General features: G+C 47.1%; 1 protein-coding gene across 3 annotated transcripts in view; it reads right to left on the reverse strand.

Annotated features, from left to right (window-relative positions):
- Positions 1-18444, reverse strand: part of PARP4 (poly(ADP-ribose) polymerase family member 4) — a 1988214-nt gene that overhangs the window by 1727883 nt on the left and 241887 nt on the right. For all 3 annotated transcript variants that reach the window (XM_086935217.1, XM_086935220.1, XM_086935219.1), the window contains exon 8: positions 13767-13916. In XM_086935217.1, coding sequence (XP_086791343.1) covers positions 13767-13916 — 150 coding nt within the window. The remainder of the gene's footprint in view (positions 1-13766; positions 13917-18444) is intronic.

Below are 18444 nucleotides of genomic sequence, written 5' to 3' on the forward strand. Positions count from 1 at the left end.
ATAGCGTTGGCTATACCTAGTAGACAGAGCTGTGGGGTACAATCTATGTGTTCTGCCACCATTTCAGGCACCATCTGTGTTACCTGAATCCAGAACCGATATATGAATGTACAGGACCATGCCAAGTGGCAAAAATCTCTCTGTATCTTGTGCTCCTCGCGTCTGCCCAGAGGTCAATTTTATATAATTCAGGGGTGTTTGATAAAGTTGTTGTAAATATTTGAAATATATTATTTCAAGATTACAATTAGCAGTAGGCTTCTCCATAAGCGCACAACTGGTTTACCAGTTCAACTGTATTAGGGGCGAGTCCAGCACTGTATTCTACTGCCTGAAAGCAGCCCCTGGCTCATCCTTCGCTTCTCGCTGGAGTATAATCATGTTACTAGGTGTTTCCGCGAGCCGCTAGTGGGCATCACATGAAGCGCTTCTAATGTGCTTACCTCGATGCAACCAGCACACACTAAGACAGGCACTATACCATGTAGTATATTACTTATAAAATATTCTTGTGGTGGAACAGGTCACCCACCCCACCCCTATCGAGGAGCGAAAAGCCTTAGTCACCTGGCAGAACTTTGCCGCCATCTCGGAGGTTGATCTCCTCAATTGCATCCGCAAAACCAAACCCTCCAACCATTCTTCTGACCCCATACCCAGTGGCATTGCCATTGATTTCTATACTAACACCCTTTCCTACTGGACCTGGCTAGTCAATCTCTTCCTCAGTCATGGATCCCTCCCAGTTGTGCTCAAAACAGGACAGGTTACCCCCTTCTAAAAAAAACCTCTGCAGATGCAAATGACCTCAATAACTTCCGCCCCATCACCAATCTCCCTTTTCTTTCAAAGATCACAGAAAAATGTGTTGCAAAACAACTGTCCCGATACATTATGGACAATAATCTCCTCAACATGTTCGTCGGGCTTTATTCAAAATTGCAGCACTGAAACACCCCTGCTGCAAGTGATCGATGATGTGCTGCATATTCTCGATTCGGGGGAATCGTGCCTTCTGATTCTTCTTGACCTCTCTGCAGCTTTTGACACTGTTAATCACAATACCCTCCTGAACATTCTTCATCAGAGAGTGGGTGTGGAAGGCACAATACTTCAAGGTGTCTTCCCCTCATGATCTCTCACTACTCAGCTCTATTCTCAACGCTATTCACAACTGGATGTTAGTGCACCAACTCATTCTCAATCCCTCTAAAACGGAATTCCGCCTCCTATCTAACTCTCTCTCACCGCCTCCTGTTCAATCCTGGTTGGATCAGTTGAATCTACTCAACAGTAAACCCATCATTGTGAACTGCGCTAAATCCTTAGGTGTCATACTAGATAAAAGACTCAACCTAATCTCACACATCAAATCCATGGCCAAGAGCGCACGTTATCAGCTGTGCCTTCTTTGAGGGATTCGTCCGTTCTTCCCGGAGAATGACCTAAAAACCTTGGTTCAATCGCTAGTTCTCTCTAGATTTGACTATTGTAATTCTCTTTTGACTGGCCTTCCCAAATCTCACCTCTCTCCCCTCAAATCGTCTCCATTCAGCAGCTCGCTTCATTTCAGGGTCCAAACGAAGTGACCACATCACCCCTGTCCTGTCTTCTCTCAGATGGCTTCCCATCGAGGCTAGAGCTATCTACAAAACGGCGGGAATCACCCACAAAGCTTTGCACTCTTCCTCCCCTCGCTATCTGGCGAATAAACTGAAATTGTCTGGAGGCTCAAGACCGTCTCGGAATGCGGAAAAGTTCCTTCTGGAGCCCCCCCTCCTTCAAAAGAGAAAAATTGATGGCACAATCGTTCTCAGGTAATGCGGTGAGAATAATGGAACTCACTTCCTCCTTCGCTCCGTGCCATCACCTCATCCAGATCTTCAAAGTGGACCTCAAATCCCTTTTATAAAGACACTTTCAGAACTAACTACCCCCTTCTCAGACCTCGCCAGGAAGTTCTTTAGTCATTTTAAATGTGTCACATATATTTATATTTTTAGGTCGAGCTGGCGTTGGAGCGCGAAGCGCTCCCCCCAGCGAGTTCTATAGTCACCGTGTTAACTGGCAAGGGAGATAGAGCTGTGCACGAGCCGCTACTGGCATGTGCACGAGCCGATTCATCTCTGTGAACGCGCACGTCTCCGGAAGACGTGCTGTGCCCGAGCCGCCTTCCGCTTGTTCTTCTTTTGCCTGCACAGTGCTTGTTGCATTATTGTCCAACAGATATCCCGAATCGAGACCGCGGGGATTTGCCGAGGAAGCATGCCATTCTTTGTAAAGGGGTAATCAGTATGAATGTTTTAATACGTTTGTGCATTTCTCCAAAATATATAATGAGTCACGTAACTTTAGAGTGTGCCGCACTACCAAATAACGGAAATGGACTGCCTTGGGACTCCGTTGCAGCTATGCCCTTTTTCTGTCTCACTCATGGAGTGCGCTTTGCATAAATTAACAATGGTGACCACCATGATGCAAACTAGTTTGTTTTGCATTACTCACTCGGTAAAAACACGACGAGCACAGTCAACACGAGGCCAGTGCATGAGGCCTCCCCACAAATCATAGATAAAGACAGCAGATGCTGTCAAACGTGCACATGTGGCAGTACGATAATGTCAAGGGCACTTTTCCCACAATTGCTGCAACATGATGCATGGTGTAATTCGGACGCAGCTGCTGAAATTAAGTTAAATGTGGATTCCTATTCACTATGACTTATGTTTGTCTCTATATGTTTATCTTTTATTCCTGTTGTTGTTTTTCTCCATCAGGTAATAACAGGAACACGATTGAGATATTCCCTTGAGCGCAATGACGCACTTACACCTTACTAGAGGTATCATAGGAATATAGGGTGTCTTTCCCTCATCCTATTTTTATTTAACGCCTTCACACTGCACAGTCCTGATGAAGCGCACCAGGATCCATTAGGGCCCTATTTCCCGGCGCGAAACATGTTGACCAATTTTCACATTCACAAACACACAGGGGAACTGAGAGCAGCAAAGTAATACCCTGAACTCTATGATATTTGTTATTCGAGGTGCTCCATCTCCCCTGTATAATTCTTGTACTCTTACCTCCCGAACATATGAATAAAACTTGACCTCAGGGTACCAATTGGATAACTTTAATACACTTGCACTAACCCCTTTTAGGCCCCGCACCCACATGCACAACTGCAGGGTCTCCTAAAAGATCTCCAACAAAGAACCCTTTCAAGGGGCCCGTGGAAGATAGCAGCGCCACCCCCACGAGGAGCATCGCCCAATGATGAAGCATGACACTTGCAAGAGTGTGTGAGGGCACTAATTTCTAAAGGAGAAATTCTCCCACCTTCTTCAATTGGAAACCACATATAGAGACCATTTTCCTTTTTTCTCTTCAATGTAACCAAGTTGGTTATGGTTCTTTGTTTAGGAACAGTAACCAATCAGTGATTATATGGCTGTCTGAAAGTTGTGGCAGAGCCCTTGATGAACAAGGATGTCTGAAAGTTACTGGAGAATCCTTGATGTAACAGGCTGTCTGAAAGTTACGGCAGAATCCTTGATTTACCAGGATGTCTGAAAGTTACTGCAGAATCCTTGATGTACCTGGCTGTCTGAAAGTTGTGCCGAGCCCTTGATGTACCAGGCTGTCTTAAAGTTACTGCAGAATCCTTGGTGTACCAGGCTAAGTGCTGCATGCAAGGCCTGAAGAGTGCATAAGTATCTGAACGTTGGTTGATGAGCATATGGTGAACCAGGCCGCCTTTGCCCTGTCTGCACGGCACATAAAGTGATAAGCTGTCAGTACGATGTATGCAGAGAATACGGTGACCCTGAGATGTCTGTGCGCTCTGCGGGGAGCCATTGATTTGCAAGGAAGTCTGAACACAGCCTGTATATAGCGCATCATGAGCCAGGCTGTCACCACTTGCTCCCTATGTGTGGAGCCCATAAAGAAAAATTAACAAATTATTATTTTAAAAAGAAAGCATATATACTATCGTGTACCAACATGTTTTGTTCTTCTAGCCTATAAAAAAATGTTATACAAATTCCATTTAACCAAGTAAAAAAGGTTTTAACTGCATGTGGCATAAAGGTTTTTAGGTCGAGCTAGAGTTGCGCATGCGTAGAATGCGGTCTAGCTCGACATCTATTGTATTCAGTTTCCTGGGAATCTGAGACAGCGTTCGGCCACGCGCCGATTGCACCTCGTGGGCGCGCACGGCCGGCACCTATCCTATCTCAGATTTCCAGGAAGTCAGCCATGCCGCCATGCAGTCGCGCGCGCACACATACACACAGCCACACTCACACACACACACGCAGGCAGGAACACACACACACACACACTGCATACACACACGCTCCCCCCTCCCCCCCCTCCCCCAGCACCACTCACGGGCTCACGCGCACACATAGACACACATATCCCGCCCTTCACTCACCGTGCTCTTTTGTCGCGTCGCCTCGCTGCGCTCCTTTTCTCAGGCGCATCTCATTCTCCACACGCGGGGCACTTCTCTGGATTTTCACGCTACCGCGGGGCTCTCCCTCCATGATGGGAGCCCCGCATCAACGAGCGACACCGGCCTCTTCCGGCCGCGTCACAGGCCCCGCCCATGTCACGGGCAAGGATGCCTGACTTCCTGTTTTCGCCCCCGCCGGCAACACTGCTTCTTCAGCAGTGGCGTAACATGGACGGGCTGCTTGTTTTAATTGAATATCCTTTTCGCTGCAACGCCAAACTTCAGGGGTCAAGGTGCTTGCGTGGCTTTAGGTCAGAATGAGCAAATGTACCGACAGGATTTTCGGACCAGATGGGATCAGCTCCTAAGAGCCCCTCTAACCCAGTCGGAACGTAACCACCTCCCTCCTCAGGACCATCTATCCAGGCACCTGGGTACCTACCTGAGGATGGGGAACTCGCAATATACAAGCTCATATCATCAGAAACACCACTAAATCTATAGGGATACTAAGAATACTCACTGATTACTAAGGACATCCATGCCCTACACCACACTCATACCTCATAGTCTCGCGACCTCATGGGTCCAGACTAATCTACCCTGGGGCAGTTCTGATTATCTACCATTACACACTGCTCACCCTCAGTGCTCACTCAAGCCGCAATCTTGCGGGTATACACACTGCTCACCCTCAGTGCTCACTCGACACGCAATCCGGCGCGCCTACACACATGGGCCTGCAGTCCCAGTGCTCTCATTTATACCCGGTCTGCAATCCGGCAGACCTACACACCCCTCTATCTTAGGTGCTCTCATTAACGCCTCTCTCTCTAGAGACGATCTCATTACACACCAGTGTCCTCCCTGGTGCTCTCATTTACAAGCCACAATCCTGTGGGTATACACACTGACCACAATCAGTGCTCTCACTAACGCCACTTACCAATGACGACCACTTTCCTATGAATACCTTCAGCTCTCTGTCTCTCTATGTTGGGAAGTCTCTCTCTCTCTTCACTAAGGGCTCGCTACTACAATAATATTATGGGATGGAGTATAAACTTTATCCCTTAGTTGCAGGTCTCCTATCTCCCTAATTATTCACTATCACTTACCTGATCAGGGGTAACATCTGTTCAAACAGTAATACCTGACTAGGAGACAAGGTTACCTCCACTGTATGGGGACAAAAGATATACACCACACTAGTTCACTAAGAAATGGGGTCTCTTTTATTTTAACAATGATGCAATACACATACACAAAACTGTGGGATCTCTATGACTAACAGTAACTTTAACACACCGCTGAAAGAAAAGGATTAGACATACAATAGCCTAGGGAATAAGGACAAGATTAAAGGAACGAGATCACCTTGGGAGTGTGAAGTCTTGCTCTAGCTGTCATCTGGGCTCCTCTCTTGTCTGTGTCTTGGCTCATCTCAGACTCTCTCTCTCCTGCACTCTTGGATACACATCTGCGCTGATCACTTTGCACTGGATTTCTCTCCCCCACGGACTCTCTCCACCTTCCAACTTCAATCTAATGGTTTCTGCCGCTCTGATAACTGTTCATTCCACTAGCTTATTCACTCTGGATACGGTCTCTGTGCCAATGTCCAATTAACTCCAGCTGCTCCCACAGGTTAATCCACGATATAACTTCAGTCTCTTCTAAAAGGCATTACTTCAGACTCCAGCTATTCACAACTCCTCCTGATAAGTAACTGCTTCTGACTGCTTCCTTCAGTTCCAGCTCACTGACGGTCTGTTTGTCTTCTCTCTGTTCCAAGCATTTTCTGTCTCTTCTCCTCCTGCAATTCCACTCCTCCAACTCTACCAACACTCTCTGCTCCTCCAATTCAACTAACTGCAACTTCAGCTCAGCTCTCTCTAGCTCGAACTCTCTCTCTCTGCAACTCCAACAACTCACTCTTCTACCACTCCAGCTCAACTAACTGACTCTGCCTCTGCACTTCACTGATATAGAATGCTGTTTCCTCATGGAAAGTTCCAGCCAGCAGCTTCCTCCCACCAATCCCATGCACCAGGCTCCTTGCGCTAGACGCTCCCACAGTGACCAGCTGCTTGTTTCGTCTAGAGACCTGAGCCCAGAGACACTTCCTGATTAGATTCAGCCCTGGCCGGTTCTCTCCGGTTCGCTTAGGGCGAACAACAGCTCAAAACCAAAATATTACCTTTTCCTTTGAAGCCTCTCAGCTCCATCAAGATGGAGTCCCTCTAGTTCTGGGCCTGTATGCCTAAGAAGGATGAAATAACCCTTAGCTCTGTCAGAGTACCTACATAAACCATACCAATGTGTAATATAAAGTCAGGACCACAGGATCCAACCTCTACTATAAGCAATAATGACAGGCCAAAGCCAATAGGCAATAGATGGGCTCTTCTAGGTCTGGAAGAAAGGGCTTAAAAGGGCCAACACAAGCTAGGAATACATATCCTAGATGTGAGCAAGATTAAAGTCTATATCACTGGCAACTAGGGCCAAAAAGCCTGTCTGTACAGCAAATTAGCATATTTCTACCCTTTTGACGTAATGAAGGGGCGGGGTGCCCGGGTTCGAGTACAGGTATCAGCTTCCAGGTGTCCTAAAAACTAGGCGGCTTGAAGCCTCCTGGACTGCTCGAAGGTCGGGACGAGGTGCTCTGCAGAACACGATAGATACTCAAAGGCATTTTCCAAATAGCAGAGGAAGGCCGTACCCGTGCACAGATTATGCCACCAAACGTATGTCGCTGCCGCATACATTTCTGAGCTCAAGGAAGGGAGCAGCTGGACAGGAGGGTGCAGGGCCCGGCAGCTCAGCTTCATGCCAGAGACATTATATGCGCGTTCTTGACATTTTTTGAGCGAAGATTTCGCCGGAGGGGCAAACACTGCGTCACAGCCTGGCAACTGAACCGCAAGTCAAGACTGGTCGCCGTGGTCTGTTATTAAGCACAGCAGCTACTGGTGCGGCGGAGAGAGTGCTCGACACATCCCTTTGGGTGCTGCAAGATCCCCTTCTTCCCCCCCCGCAGTTCTACCGGAGCGCCCCATATGTGACCCACGTTACCCCCTTCTTGTGCAGGATAGGGACCCACACAGCTGGACCGGAGCTCCTCAGACGTGTCCTTGCTCATGGCACTACGTTGTTTCAGCAGTGAGCTGCTGTCTCCGTCAACACCACCATACAGAATTATTTGATATTGTGGTACCAATTATGTCACTCCCACACAACGCCTTGCCATGGGTAGTAAGCGCTATACAAAGGGATTCATTACAATCCTATTTACACCCAAATTGGGTTTTGATGTTTTGCGGCTACTAACGCACTCAGGGGCATTTCCCTGTAAGATTTTTGTCCGGAAATAACGTAACGGAATTGGTGATGGAGAACAACACCATTCTGAGTTTTAGCACACTGGACCTTGGGGAACCAGGAGGAATTAGTGCTTACGCCTCTTTCGCAAGATGCGGACCTCAGAATGATGAAGTAATACTGCACCTAGTAAATATTCCATCTCCCTGTTTATTATCACATTGTGCTTCTCTTTTCCTGACCATGCATGTAATGCTTTTTTTTTATTTAGCACGTATGATGTCTGCAAGATAAAAGCAATATCATAGACTGACAACTACAGAAACGCCATTGCAGCACCCCCTCACCCTCACATCCCCTCACCCTCCCTCAGACCCTCACTCTCACCCTCCTCACCCTCACACCCCCTCACCCTCACACACCCTTACACCCTCTCAACCTCACCCTTACACACCCTCTCACCCACCCTCACACCCCTCACCCCCACCACCCTCACCCTCACACACCCACTCACTCTCACACCCCGCACGCTCACACCCCTCACCCTCACACACCCTCACCCTCACACACCCTCACCCTCACACATCCTCACCCACCCTTACTCACCCTCTCACCCTCACACACCCTCTCACCCCCTCACCCTCACACCCCTTCACCCTTAAACACCCTCACATTCCCTCACCCACCCTCACCCTTGCACAGCCTCACACACCCTCACACCCTCACCCACCCTCACATAAATACAACACATATTGCATTACAAATGCTAAAGGTGTCACATTTGCGTAAGTTATAACTATTGGCATTGTAAATGAAAACGCGTTTAATTTCGCTATTTTCACACAACATAAATAAAAAAATTGTCATTTACAATACCAATAGCGCAAACTTTCCTAATGCGAGACCTATTGCATTGCAAATGCTTGTTATTTGTAAATCCTGTGCTTGCTGCGTTTGATTTTGTGTTCCGTTTACCTGAGTTGTTTTGATTCTATGGCCTGCTATCATTCGCCAGGAAGATCTTTATTCATTGTAAAATTTGTCATTTATATTCATATTTTTGCTTGTACAGTCTGTGCTTGCTGTGCTTGAGATTGTGTGCCTTATGCTTACTTCGCTTTGATTCTATGGCATGCTATTTTTATTTGTTCCATTCCTGTAACAGTTCTCTCATGCAACGTAACTGGTTCTATCGTACAGTGCTCTGACACCTTCAGGTAAAGTCCGCTCTTTATAAGAATGCATTAAATAAATAAAAACCCCAGGAGCATACTCTGTTCAACAGTAAAGTATTTTAAATCTGTCTGGTCCAGAAGTGATGACTTACACTACTTTTGTGTCCCATACTTTATCACTATAAAACTGTCAACCGATATTGGCCATGTACAACGTTATATCGCACCTTTTGACAGTAGCAGATGAGTAACACACACGCACATGAAAGGCACTTATCTAGAATTCAAAGACTAATTACTATAATTTATCATGCAGATTGGACGTAGCCCCTCTAAAAATTACGCTATGACAAATCACAGTAGAAATCTTAGCATAGTGGACGCAGTGGTTTAATAAATCTTTTAAATTCAGCAGCACTTGAAGGCAGACATTATTATAATACCACCAATATGGCCGCCGGCCGCTACAGTCTAGGCTTTTGATTTGAGCGCAACGACGAAATTCACAAAAACCTGGTCGCTTGAGAGCAGAGCAACGGGAGCCAGAGCTGGGGTAGGAACGTCGCTAGTTGGCACCACCCATATGTGAGTATTTTCTAATGGCCACACGCACCTTTGAGAGTGTCTGAAACGAGAGACCGGTAAGACTTTGACCTGTGCTCAGACGCTTACGCGTACAGCTGCCTGTCGGTCCCTTGTCATTTATTTGGCAGAGTAGAGCAACGAGGTGCTCTCTCGGATATCCTGCCTGGTTCTTGACCCTACTACCAGAGTGAAGTTGTTGTGCATGAAGCATCCACCGGTGGTATGATATGTTAACCGTGATTCACTTTACGATATTCTCACAACGCATAACAACACAGGGGGTGAAAAACGAGTACATAGTAGTACAACGTGTGCACTTTGAACTTTTTAAACCTTGTCCTTTTGATAGAATGATTTAACCTAAAATGCTAGCACTGCCACAATATTGCATTCCTCATGATGGTCTATAATGTGATGTATACAGAGTCACAATTGTTTTTATCCTACCCACCCACAGTGCATCCACCAATTTCACCCCTGGGGGCAACAACTAGGAACTAGCCCTTGCATGTAAATCACTTCTCCATTGATGGATATTACCGTTCTCTGGATTTAGTTCTGGATTCCACTAGTTCATATTTCTCCACAGGTCTCACCTTTCCAGGCCGCCAATCCTGGAACATCGCAAGCAGCACTGGTAACAAATAAGGTATTCTACACCAGCCTTGCGGTAGTGTTAGAGTTTAGGAGAACTTACTCCCTTAGCTACCGGTCCTGAAGAATTGCCGATTGACCCGTTAGGGGCAGAAGGCAAGAAACATGTCGACCACATACACTGACTAGACCCTAGAGGATCATTAATTCCAAATAGGGCCCAGGTATTTTACCTAGATTAATGCACACATAGAATACAATTTGTTCCATATAGGGCAGTACTAAACCATTTCTACTCCACAAACTCACACTCACGCCACCACTTTGACCACTCACCTTCACGCACCAAACAGCTGTCTCTTAAAAGATCTCCGGCATTGCAGCGCCGGCCCGACAATGAGCACAGCCCGATGATGAAGCATGATATCCTTCGGGTGTGTGAGAGCAATTCACAAGAGACCTGCTCACTCTCCTCAGGAACTGCATATCCTTTTCATTTACGTATCTACTAGAAGCACTGTGCAGGACCTCACCAAAAGCTCCTGGTTCTTCTATCTTGATAGATTTATAGACTACAACAGTGGAGAGCCCTTAACTGATAGCGAAACTACATTAGGTGAATTCACCTAATACTATGCACACCTGTACACTCTCCGAACATTAGAATCTTATGACTCTATTAAGAGCTATTTGATGAAGATGTACTGCTGTGGCTTGAAATTATCGCAGACAGTTTCTGAGCAACCCAATTTTCTTGGAGGAGATGATTGCTGCAATAGATACACTAGTGGGGGAAGAGCACCAGGATCATCCAGCTTGACTGTTGAGGTTTACAATGCATATAAGCAAGTTCTAGAACTACATTTACTCAAGGTATTTGCCGAAGCTCTGAAGGGTGGCATCCCACCACCGTCAATAAAGCTGCCCATGCCCGAAAGGGACCCCACTAAATGTGGGTCATACTGTTCTCTAGCCCGACTGAACTGTGATACCAAAATACTGGCCCAGGTTATTGCATCCTGAATATCACTTTTGCTTGAGAGAATAATCTCACAGGTGCTTTCATGCACAGATCAATGTACATACATTTTCACACAGTATTTGTGGTGCTACACTAATTGAATCTGGATTCACTTGAATGGCCTTTTCAAATAGAGGCTCTCAAACGGGTGGGTCTATCTTCAAATTTCATTGCACTACTATAAGCCAAGCCCACATCTTGGATATACGTCAATGGCCTTACATTAGAGGTTGTCCATATAGGTAGAGGATCAAAGCAGGGATGACCCCTCTCACCACTACCATTTATACCAGTGAAGGATCCTCTAGCTCATCACCACCATGAGAATCATATGCACAGAGGGCTCATCTTTTTTTGGGACCACTTCCTGTTATCCATATATGTGGACGACACATTACTAATTATTTGGGGCCGCAAAACGAACCTATCCCCGTTATCAGGGAGGTAATACGATTTGCCTATTGACCAGGCTCACAATTAATTCGGAGAAAAACTGATTTATAAGCAATCATGAGCTCCATGCAGAAAAGCGATATGGAGTTTCTAATACACAGGGTGGAACACTCAAAGATACTTATGAGTGATGCTCCATAGGGAAGTGAAGTCGGTGTTTAGACTTAATTATAGACAGCTATTGCTAAACATACACATTAGATAAACTTCGGGAAAAACTTCCCCTTTCACTAGCTGGTAGAGTAGCCTTCATTAAAATGATTGTTCTGCCGAAATTTTAATACCTTTTTATGAATATTATACTGTCTAAAAACTTCTTCTTCAGCCTCAAGACTTTACTAATTTTGCTGGTAGGGGCAAATATGCCATCCTGGATAGGTTGAGAAACGATGATGCTCCATTTCGAGTGTATTGGCTTCGAGGTCCCAGATCTCGAAATACACCACCTGGTAGCAAAGTGCCACCATGCAATGCACTGGTTTCACCCAAGTGCGCATATTTGCCACTTGATTTCTGAGAGAGAACTAGCAGAGGAGATCCTCCTCTCATCTGTGCTTTCAAGGGGTCTGCTAAAAACACTGAAACAGGTACATGCAGTATCCAAAACTAGCTGGGCCTGCAGAGTGTTGAATTAGAAGTTGAGAGGGGCCTACTAATACCCACCAGCAATACATATTTTACAGAATCCACTACTACCCCTTATAATGGAATGGACTATGCAGTAAATTCTGGATAAGGTGGATTAACTGAAATAGGGCATTTATAGGTGAGAGAGTAGTTCCTCAAGCAGGAGCAGTTCCAGAGTCGAGGTGATCTCACGACCTTAGACCTGTCTAAGACACACTGTGAAAGATACAATTGCACGATTCCCCAGAGAGACCGTAGAGTGTGTGCAGCAATACCAAACACATTTGTTTACTGTACTCCACTAGATGGGTGTCAAGATTATACACAATCTAACAGCCAAAGGGGGAGAACTGCATGCACGCAGGGCTGGGAGACTTATTGAAGAACAGTTTTGAAAGACAAACAGTAGAGCTATACCCTCATTCAAACTAAGCTCTACCTATGAACTATTGTAATAAATTACTTTATTTTGCTTCATTTTAAGTTTCTCCACAGGACATATTTCACTCCAGACCATCACCTCTCTTCCAGAATTCAGTAGGGTCAACTGGCTGCTCGATTAAGTCTCCTAGACCTGCTAGTGCCTGGATACCCTGTCAGATGATCAGCAGCGCTTTATAAATCCTGATTGATTGACTGATTGCGCTAGACAGCATAAAATAAATGTGACCCAACCACATATTTGCCCACGATGTGTGGATGTCTATACAGAGTGCTTACGTATGGCATGAGAATGCCCAAACATATGCAGATTTTTGCAAACAGTTATAGAAATTGTAACTAACATGACAGAACAGAACCTCAACCACTGACAGCGCTTCCGGGGTTCATAAAGGGATCATTCCTCAGGTGTGCGACGATTAATTGCATTTGCGTTTTTTGATAGCCAAGCACAGGTTAACCATGAACTGGGGACGACGCACAAAACAGTCGGCAGAAGAGTGGCTCAGAGACCTGATGGTTTTTAACAATTGAACAGAAAGGTATTTTACCTTTCTACCACCTAGAGTGCATCCCAAAGACATTTTGGGAACCTTAGGTTATATTTATTAAGACAGGATTGATGTGCATGGCTCAGCGATGGGGGGTGAATAGAGAGATAGTGATATGAGTCATGGGTGCTGGAGCATGACATCACACTTCTATGCCACTGATTTTGTATAGTCTATACAGATGGATACTTGGTAAGTGAGCAGTGTGGACTAAGAACGTGTTGATTTGCAATTCTGCAGGTTTGCCACAGCAGTTAAGAATCCAAGATGTAAATCTAACAAGGTGGATAAAGGCGATTTAACAAATTGTTGATTGCATTTCAATGTATTTAAGCATAAGAAAAATTAAAAATATATATATTAGATTAATAAGTGCAAGTCAATAATCGGAAAGGCGTAATGACGAGAAAATGGACATTAAGTTCTCACAGAATAGGAGACTGTATATATTTGTTTCTTTCTTCCCTCAGTGTTGGATTCAAAATGTAAAACACTTCAATACAAATGTTCAAATTAAAAATAATGGTAACCTCTTGAAGCTTTTCGGAAGTCAAGTGGACTGCATTTTGTGGAACGCCTTTCCTTAATTTGTAACCTTTCTTCTTCAAGTCTCCAACACAGTGGTGATATTTCTCGCAGGCTTCTTCTGAAGTTTCAAACTGAATGTAATTCAGTTTGCTCTGTAAATTAAAAACATGTTTCATTCAATGATGTTGCTCAACATTTTATTTGCTATGTTCATCACACACAGAGCAGTGGCAGTTATTTAGCATTAAATAGATCAAGGGGTCAAAGAGGAGTTATTGCACATATAAACATACTTGGTGAAATGATTCTAGTGGCGTCTAACTCTTTGAAGATCGTATTTCTTGATAACATTCATGGACTCAGTCACAGGCGGCTTCAGGCACACTCAGCCCTACCAACTATTGACTCAATTGATCTTCCTGATCCTAGTCCCACTCAGAGTCGCAGAGGAGGCAGCTAAGATTGCGCCTTTATTGGAAAAACATAGGCCACAGGGACGTTTGACACAAACTGCACCAGTTGAAAAAGATGCTACCTAAATTCCAGGTGTACTAGAACAATTGCACCTTGCAAATTAGCAGAGCCAACAACTGCTCTGCTCAAAGACAGATGGGGTTCTACTCTGAAAGGGCCAGCTATAATATTCCAAAAGTCAAAAACGTCTTTCTGAGCTTTTACCTTCCACTTTTCTAACCTTTCCTTTTTAAGTGAATTATCTATCAAACAAAATGAATGAGAAACTACTTAAATGAGGATGAATCTGAAAATGAAATACTAGATAGATTTTATAATATGAGTCCTTCAACTGCAGAGCTGCTCCTAAAATTAGATATATATCACAATCGTAAGCAGCTGAGGTAGGTGTGCTGATCTTATGGGTTCAGCCAACAGAAACTACAAGCAGTGATAATAAGATAATAAACAACTATCAATATAAACAATCAAATGCTTCTACATGAGAAATGACATGACCACCAGAGTAGCAAGGATGAGGCATCTATTTATAACAATTATTCCATGCCTCAACAATTCTGTTTTTTTTCATTATGGTTTCGAAAGGCACTAAAGTTGGTTCTACTCATAATACATTTTTGTAATACTTACTTTTCTTGGCCTACTCTCTGCGCCAGGAGACCTGTATAAGTATTAGTGTGCTTTATAATCCTTTAATATAACACAACATAAATGTGGTGAAGGGATATAAGGTCACTTCACGGCTCAGGTAAAACTAAAAGGGGCAGGTCTCTCTTCTCCCTTTGGCAACATCTACTGTATCTCCTCCCTATAAATCTTAAGGAGATTCCTTCCTGTCTCCACTGCAGGGGGCAGGGGAGAAGGGGGGACACGGCAGCAGTGGTGGGGTGTGCGTGAATTTATGAATATAAATATATTTATTACCCACTGGTGGTCACAGTGAGTAGTTCTAGTTAGGTCTGCGTGTCAATAAGAGAGTTTTTTTGGTTTGCTAACAACAATGGGGTTGTTTAACGAATCTTCACAAAACTTTCTAAAATAAAAGTTCATCCATCCATCGCATATTGTTTTGGGGTGATCCATCGAGTGGGGGACCAAGACATAAGAGGGAGTCCAAAACATTCCAATCCCCATGCATTTTCCATAGTCGATTTTGAACAGCACCACAGCAAAAAGTGCTAAATGGAATTACACCAAATTTGCCAGGAAGGTGGACCTTGGTAAAGAAAGAGCGCTCTTTGTGATTTGGTGTAAATTTGTTTAATAGTTTTTGGGATATAAGAGGAGCTCCCAAAACATAAAATCCCCATGCATTTTCCATGGACTATTTTGAACAGCGCCATAGCAAAAACTGACCAACGGAATTACACTAAATTTGGCAGGAAGGTAGCGCCTGGTCAAGAAAGCATGCTTTTTGTGTGTTGGACAGGCCTCGTGGCCGGCCCGTCCCCTCCCCGCATGGCGGGTCGCAGACCCCTGCTCCTCCTGTTCCCCGGACAAGAACCACCCCTGCAACCCGCCGGGGCAACCCCCGGCCCTTCCCCGACGGAACCCTGGCTCCTGAACACCACCGTATCGGCTGGCCCGGGTCCCTTCCAGAACCCCTGTCTCCGGCCCAGCCGCCATTTTGGACACTACACGACCGGGCCTCGTGGCCTCGGGTCGACCTCGGCCTCGGGCCCAGCCAGGCCCCGACATCGAGGCACCACCCTCCGCCCAGGGGGTGAAGAGACCACTTGGCAGGTCAATGGGAGAAGGAGTGTCGATGGCTCCCCTCCGCCAGGTGTCGATCGCCCCCAGCCTCCCTGGGCGCTGGCTCCACCCCCATGCTGGGTGTCTGGACTCCCTCATCCCGGACCTCCCGACCTCCAAGTGCGAGGGTCCGGACATCAAAGGGCGCCAGACCTATAACTGGGGCAGCTCCAGAGCAGGAAGGCAGTTGTATCCTGGAGTCGAGAGACACCGAGACAAACTCATCCTTGGAGGCCTGCTGGCGCTGCCGCGGCTCCTCTTCGTGAACCACCTTTGAAGGCCTGCTGGCGCTGCCGCGGCTCATCCTCGTCGTGAATCATCTTCAAGGCCTGCTGGCACTGCCGCGGCCCTCCTCGTGAACCATCTTCAAGGCCTGCTGGCGCTGCCGCGGCCCTCCTCGTCGTGAACCATCTTCAAGGCCTGCTGGCGCTGCCGCGGCCCTCCTCGTCGTGAACCATCTACAAGGCCTGCTGGCACTGCCGCGGCCCCTCCTTGCGGACCCTCTAGCTCGAGGATTGTGAGCTCCACCTCTGTTGCTTCTGTACCGGATCAGTACTCAGACTGTCCTGCTACCCTTTTCCCCAAAGAGACTAGAATTGACGGGATCCTCGTATCCTGGTCCTGCTGTATCGCCCGTCACCTTGCCTAAAGATATATATAAAAAGTGTGCAGAACTCATCTCTGTGTGGTGTCTATCTGTGGGGGGGAAGTTACTTGTCTGTACGATTACCGGAGAGGGCCCTCACCAGGAGGCCTCTCCCCCTCTACTCGGCCGACCCTCCGGGTCCCCGTCTAACATTGGTGGCCAGCGGCACGATCCGAGCCGACGCATAATCGTACAGAGAGTAACTCACCCCACGACACACAGCCAACAGCTGGAAGAGTACAGCCACAAAGAACTAAAGCAATTCTGCATAGAGCTGGGCATTGCTACCACGGGACTGAGCACAAAAGATGACCTCAAACACGCCTTAGAATCTTGGGTGGAGGCGGAAACATCCCCACCCCAAAATCAAAGTCTCGAGACCACCGAAGCAAGTACCACCCCAGTGGACGAAAGAAGATCGGGCCTCTCGTCCGAAGAGGCCCGAGAACGGGAGAAAAGCCGGCTCCACGAATTGGAGCTGGCTCGACTCCGCTTAGATGGGGAACTCAAATTGGCAGTACAAAAAATAACCCTCGAACACTTACGGCTCAGGGAAGAACGAGAAGAGAAAAAGAGCCAGAGGGAGCTGGAAGAAAAAAGACTAGCATACGAGCATGAGCGCAACTTGAAGGAGCTAGAAATTCGACGGCAGAACAAAGACCTCGGCGTCTCCGGGCACCAGAGCCCCACGGCCCCTACGGACCCTAAGGTCCACATCCCCAAGGACGTCGTCAGGGAATACTACCGGAACGATGATATCCAGCAATGGTTTAAAGCCTACGAGGTAGCAATGACCTCCCACGAATCCCGCAGAGCGACTGGGGAGCCGGGTTATGGGGAAAATTCGTCAACGAAGGAAGAGACGCCCTGCTGCAACTCCCCGACCACCAGATGACATCCTACGACCACATGAAGGCCGCCCTCCTCACTCGCTATGGGCTCACGCCCAAGATGTACCGGCAGAGATTTCGAGACTGCAAACGAATCCCTGGTACAACCTGGGTGGAGTACGTGAACTTTTTTTAGCCGAGCCTTCGAGGGGTGGATCAAGGGCAGCCAGGTCACCACCTACGAGCAATTATTCGACCTCATTGTATGGGAGCACCTCTTCAATAATTGCTTCGTCGAACTAAGACAGCACCTCCTTGATAGTAAGCTGACCGAACCTCGGAAACTCGTCATCGAAGCAGACCGATGGGAGAGCACCCGAGTCCCTCGGAGCTGGCCCAGCGAACAGAACAGAGCCTCCCAAGGGCCCCACCGGCCACGGGGTGGAGGAGGAGGCCAGGGTCGGGGCCGGGATACCGTCACGGTGCCCTCCACTAGCAACCCCCCGCCCCCGGCCGGAAGAGGAAGCCCTCCAACGCGACCAGGGTTCCGCTCCAACGTTACCTGCCACAAATGCCAGCGACCCGGCCACTACGCCAATGATCCCAACTGCCCGAAAAATCAGAGCCCCATGAACCGCCAGATCACCGCCGCCGCCCTGGGAGCAGAGCCGGGCCAAGAAGACGCCGAAGAGTACGAGCAGTACCAGCCCGAGTGGGAACCAGCCGCCATGTCCCTGGTCTGTCTAGGGGAGAGGGACATGGTACCGCGGGCGCCCATCCCCGTCAACACGCAGAAATACAGCCAGTGGGTCACCATCAATGGACGCCGGGCTGAAGCCCTCCGTGACACAGGGGCCAGTGTGACCACAGTCCGCTGCCATCTGGTGACCCCTGACCAGATCCTACCCAATGTACTTTGTCCAGTGCGGTCGACAGACAACTCCGAAAGCCTGTGCCAGATGGCCCGCGTCCCCTTCG

Source organism: Lissotriton vulgaris, chromosome 8, assembly GCF_964263255.1.
Source record: "Lissotriton vulgaris chromosome 8, aLisVul1.2, whole genome shotgun sequence".
Classification (NCBI taxonomy): domain Eukaryota; kingdom Metazoa; phylum Chordata; class Amphibia; order Caudata; family Salamandridae; genus Lissotriton; species Lissotriton vulgaris.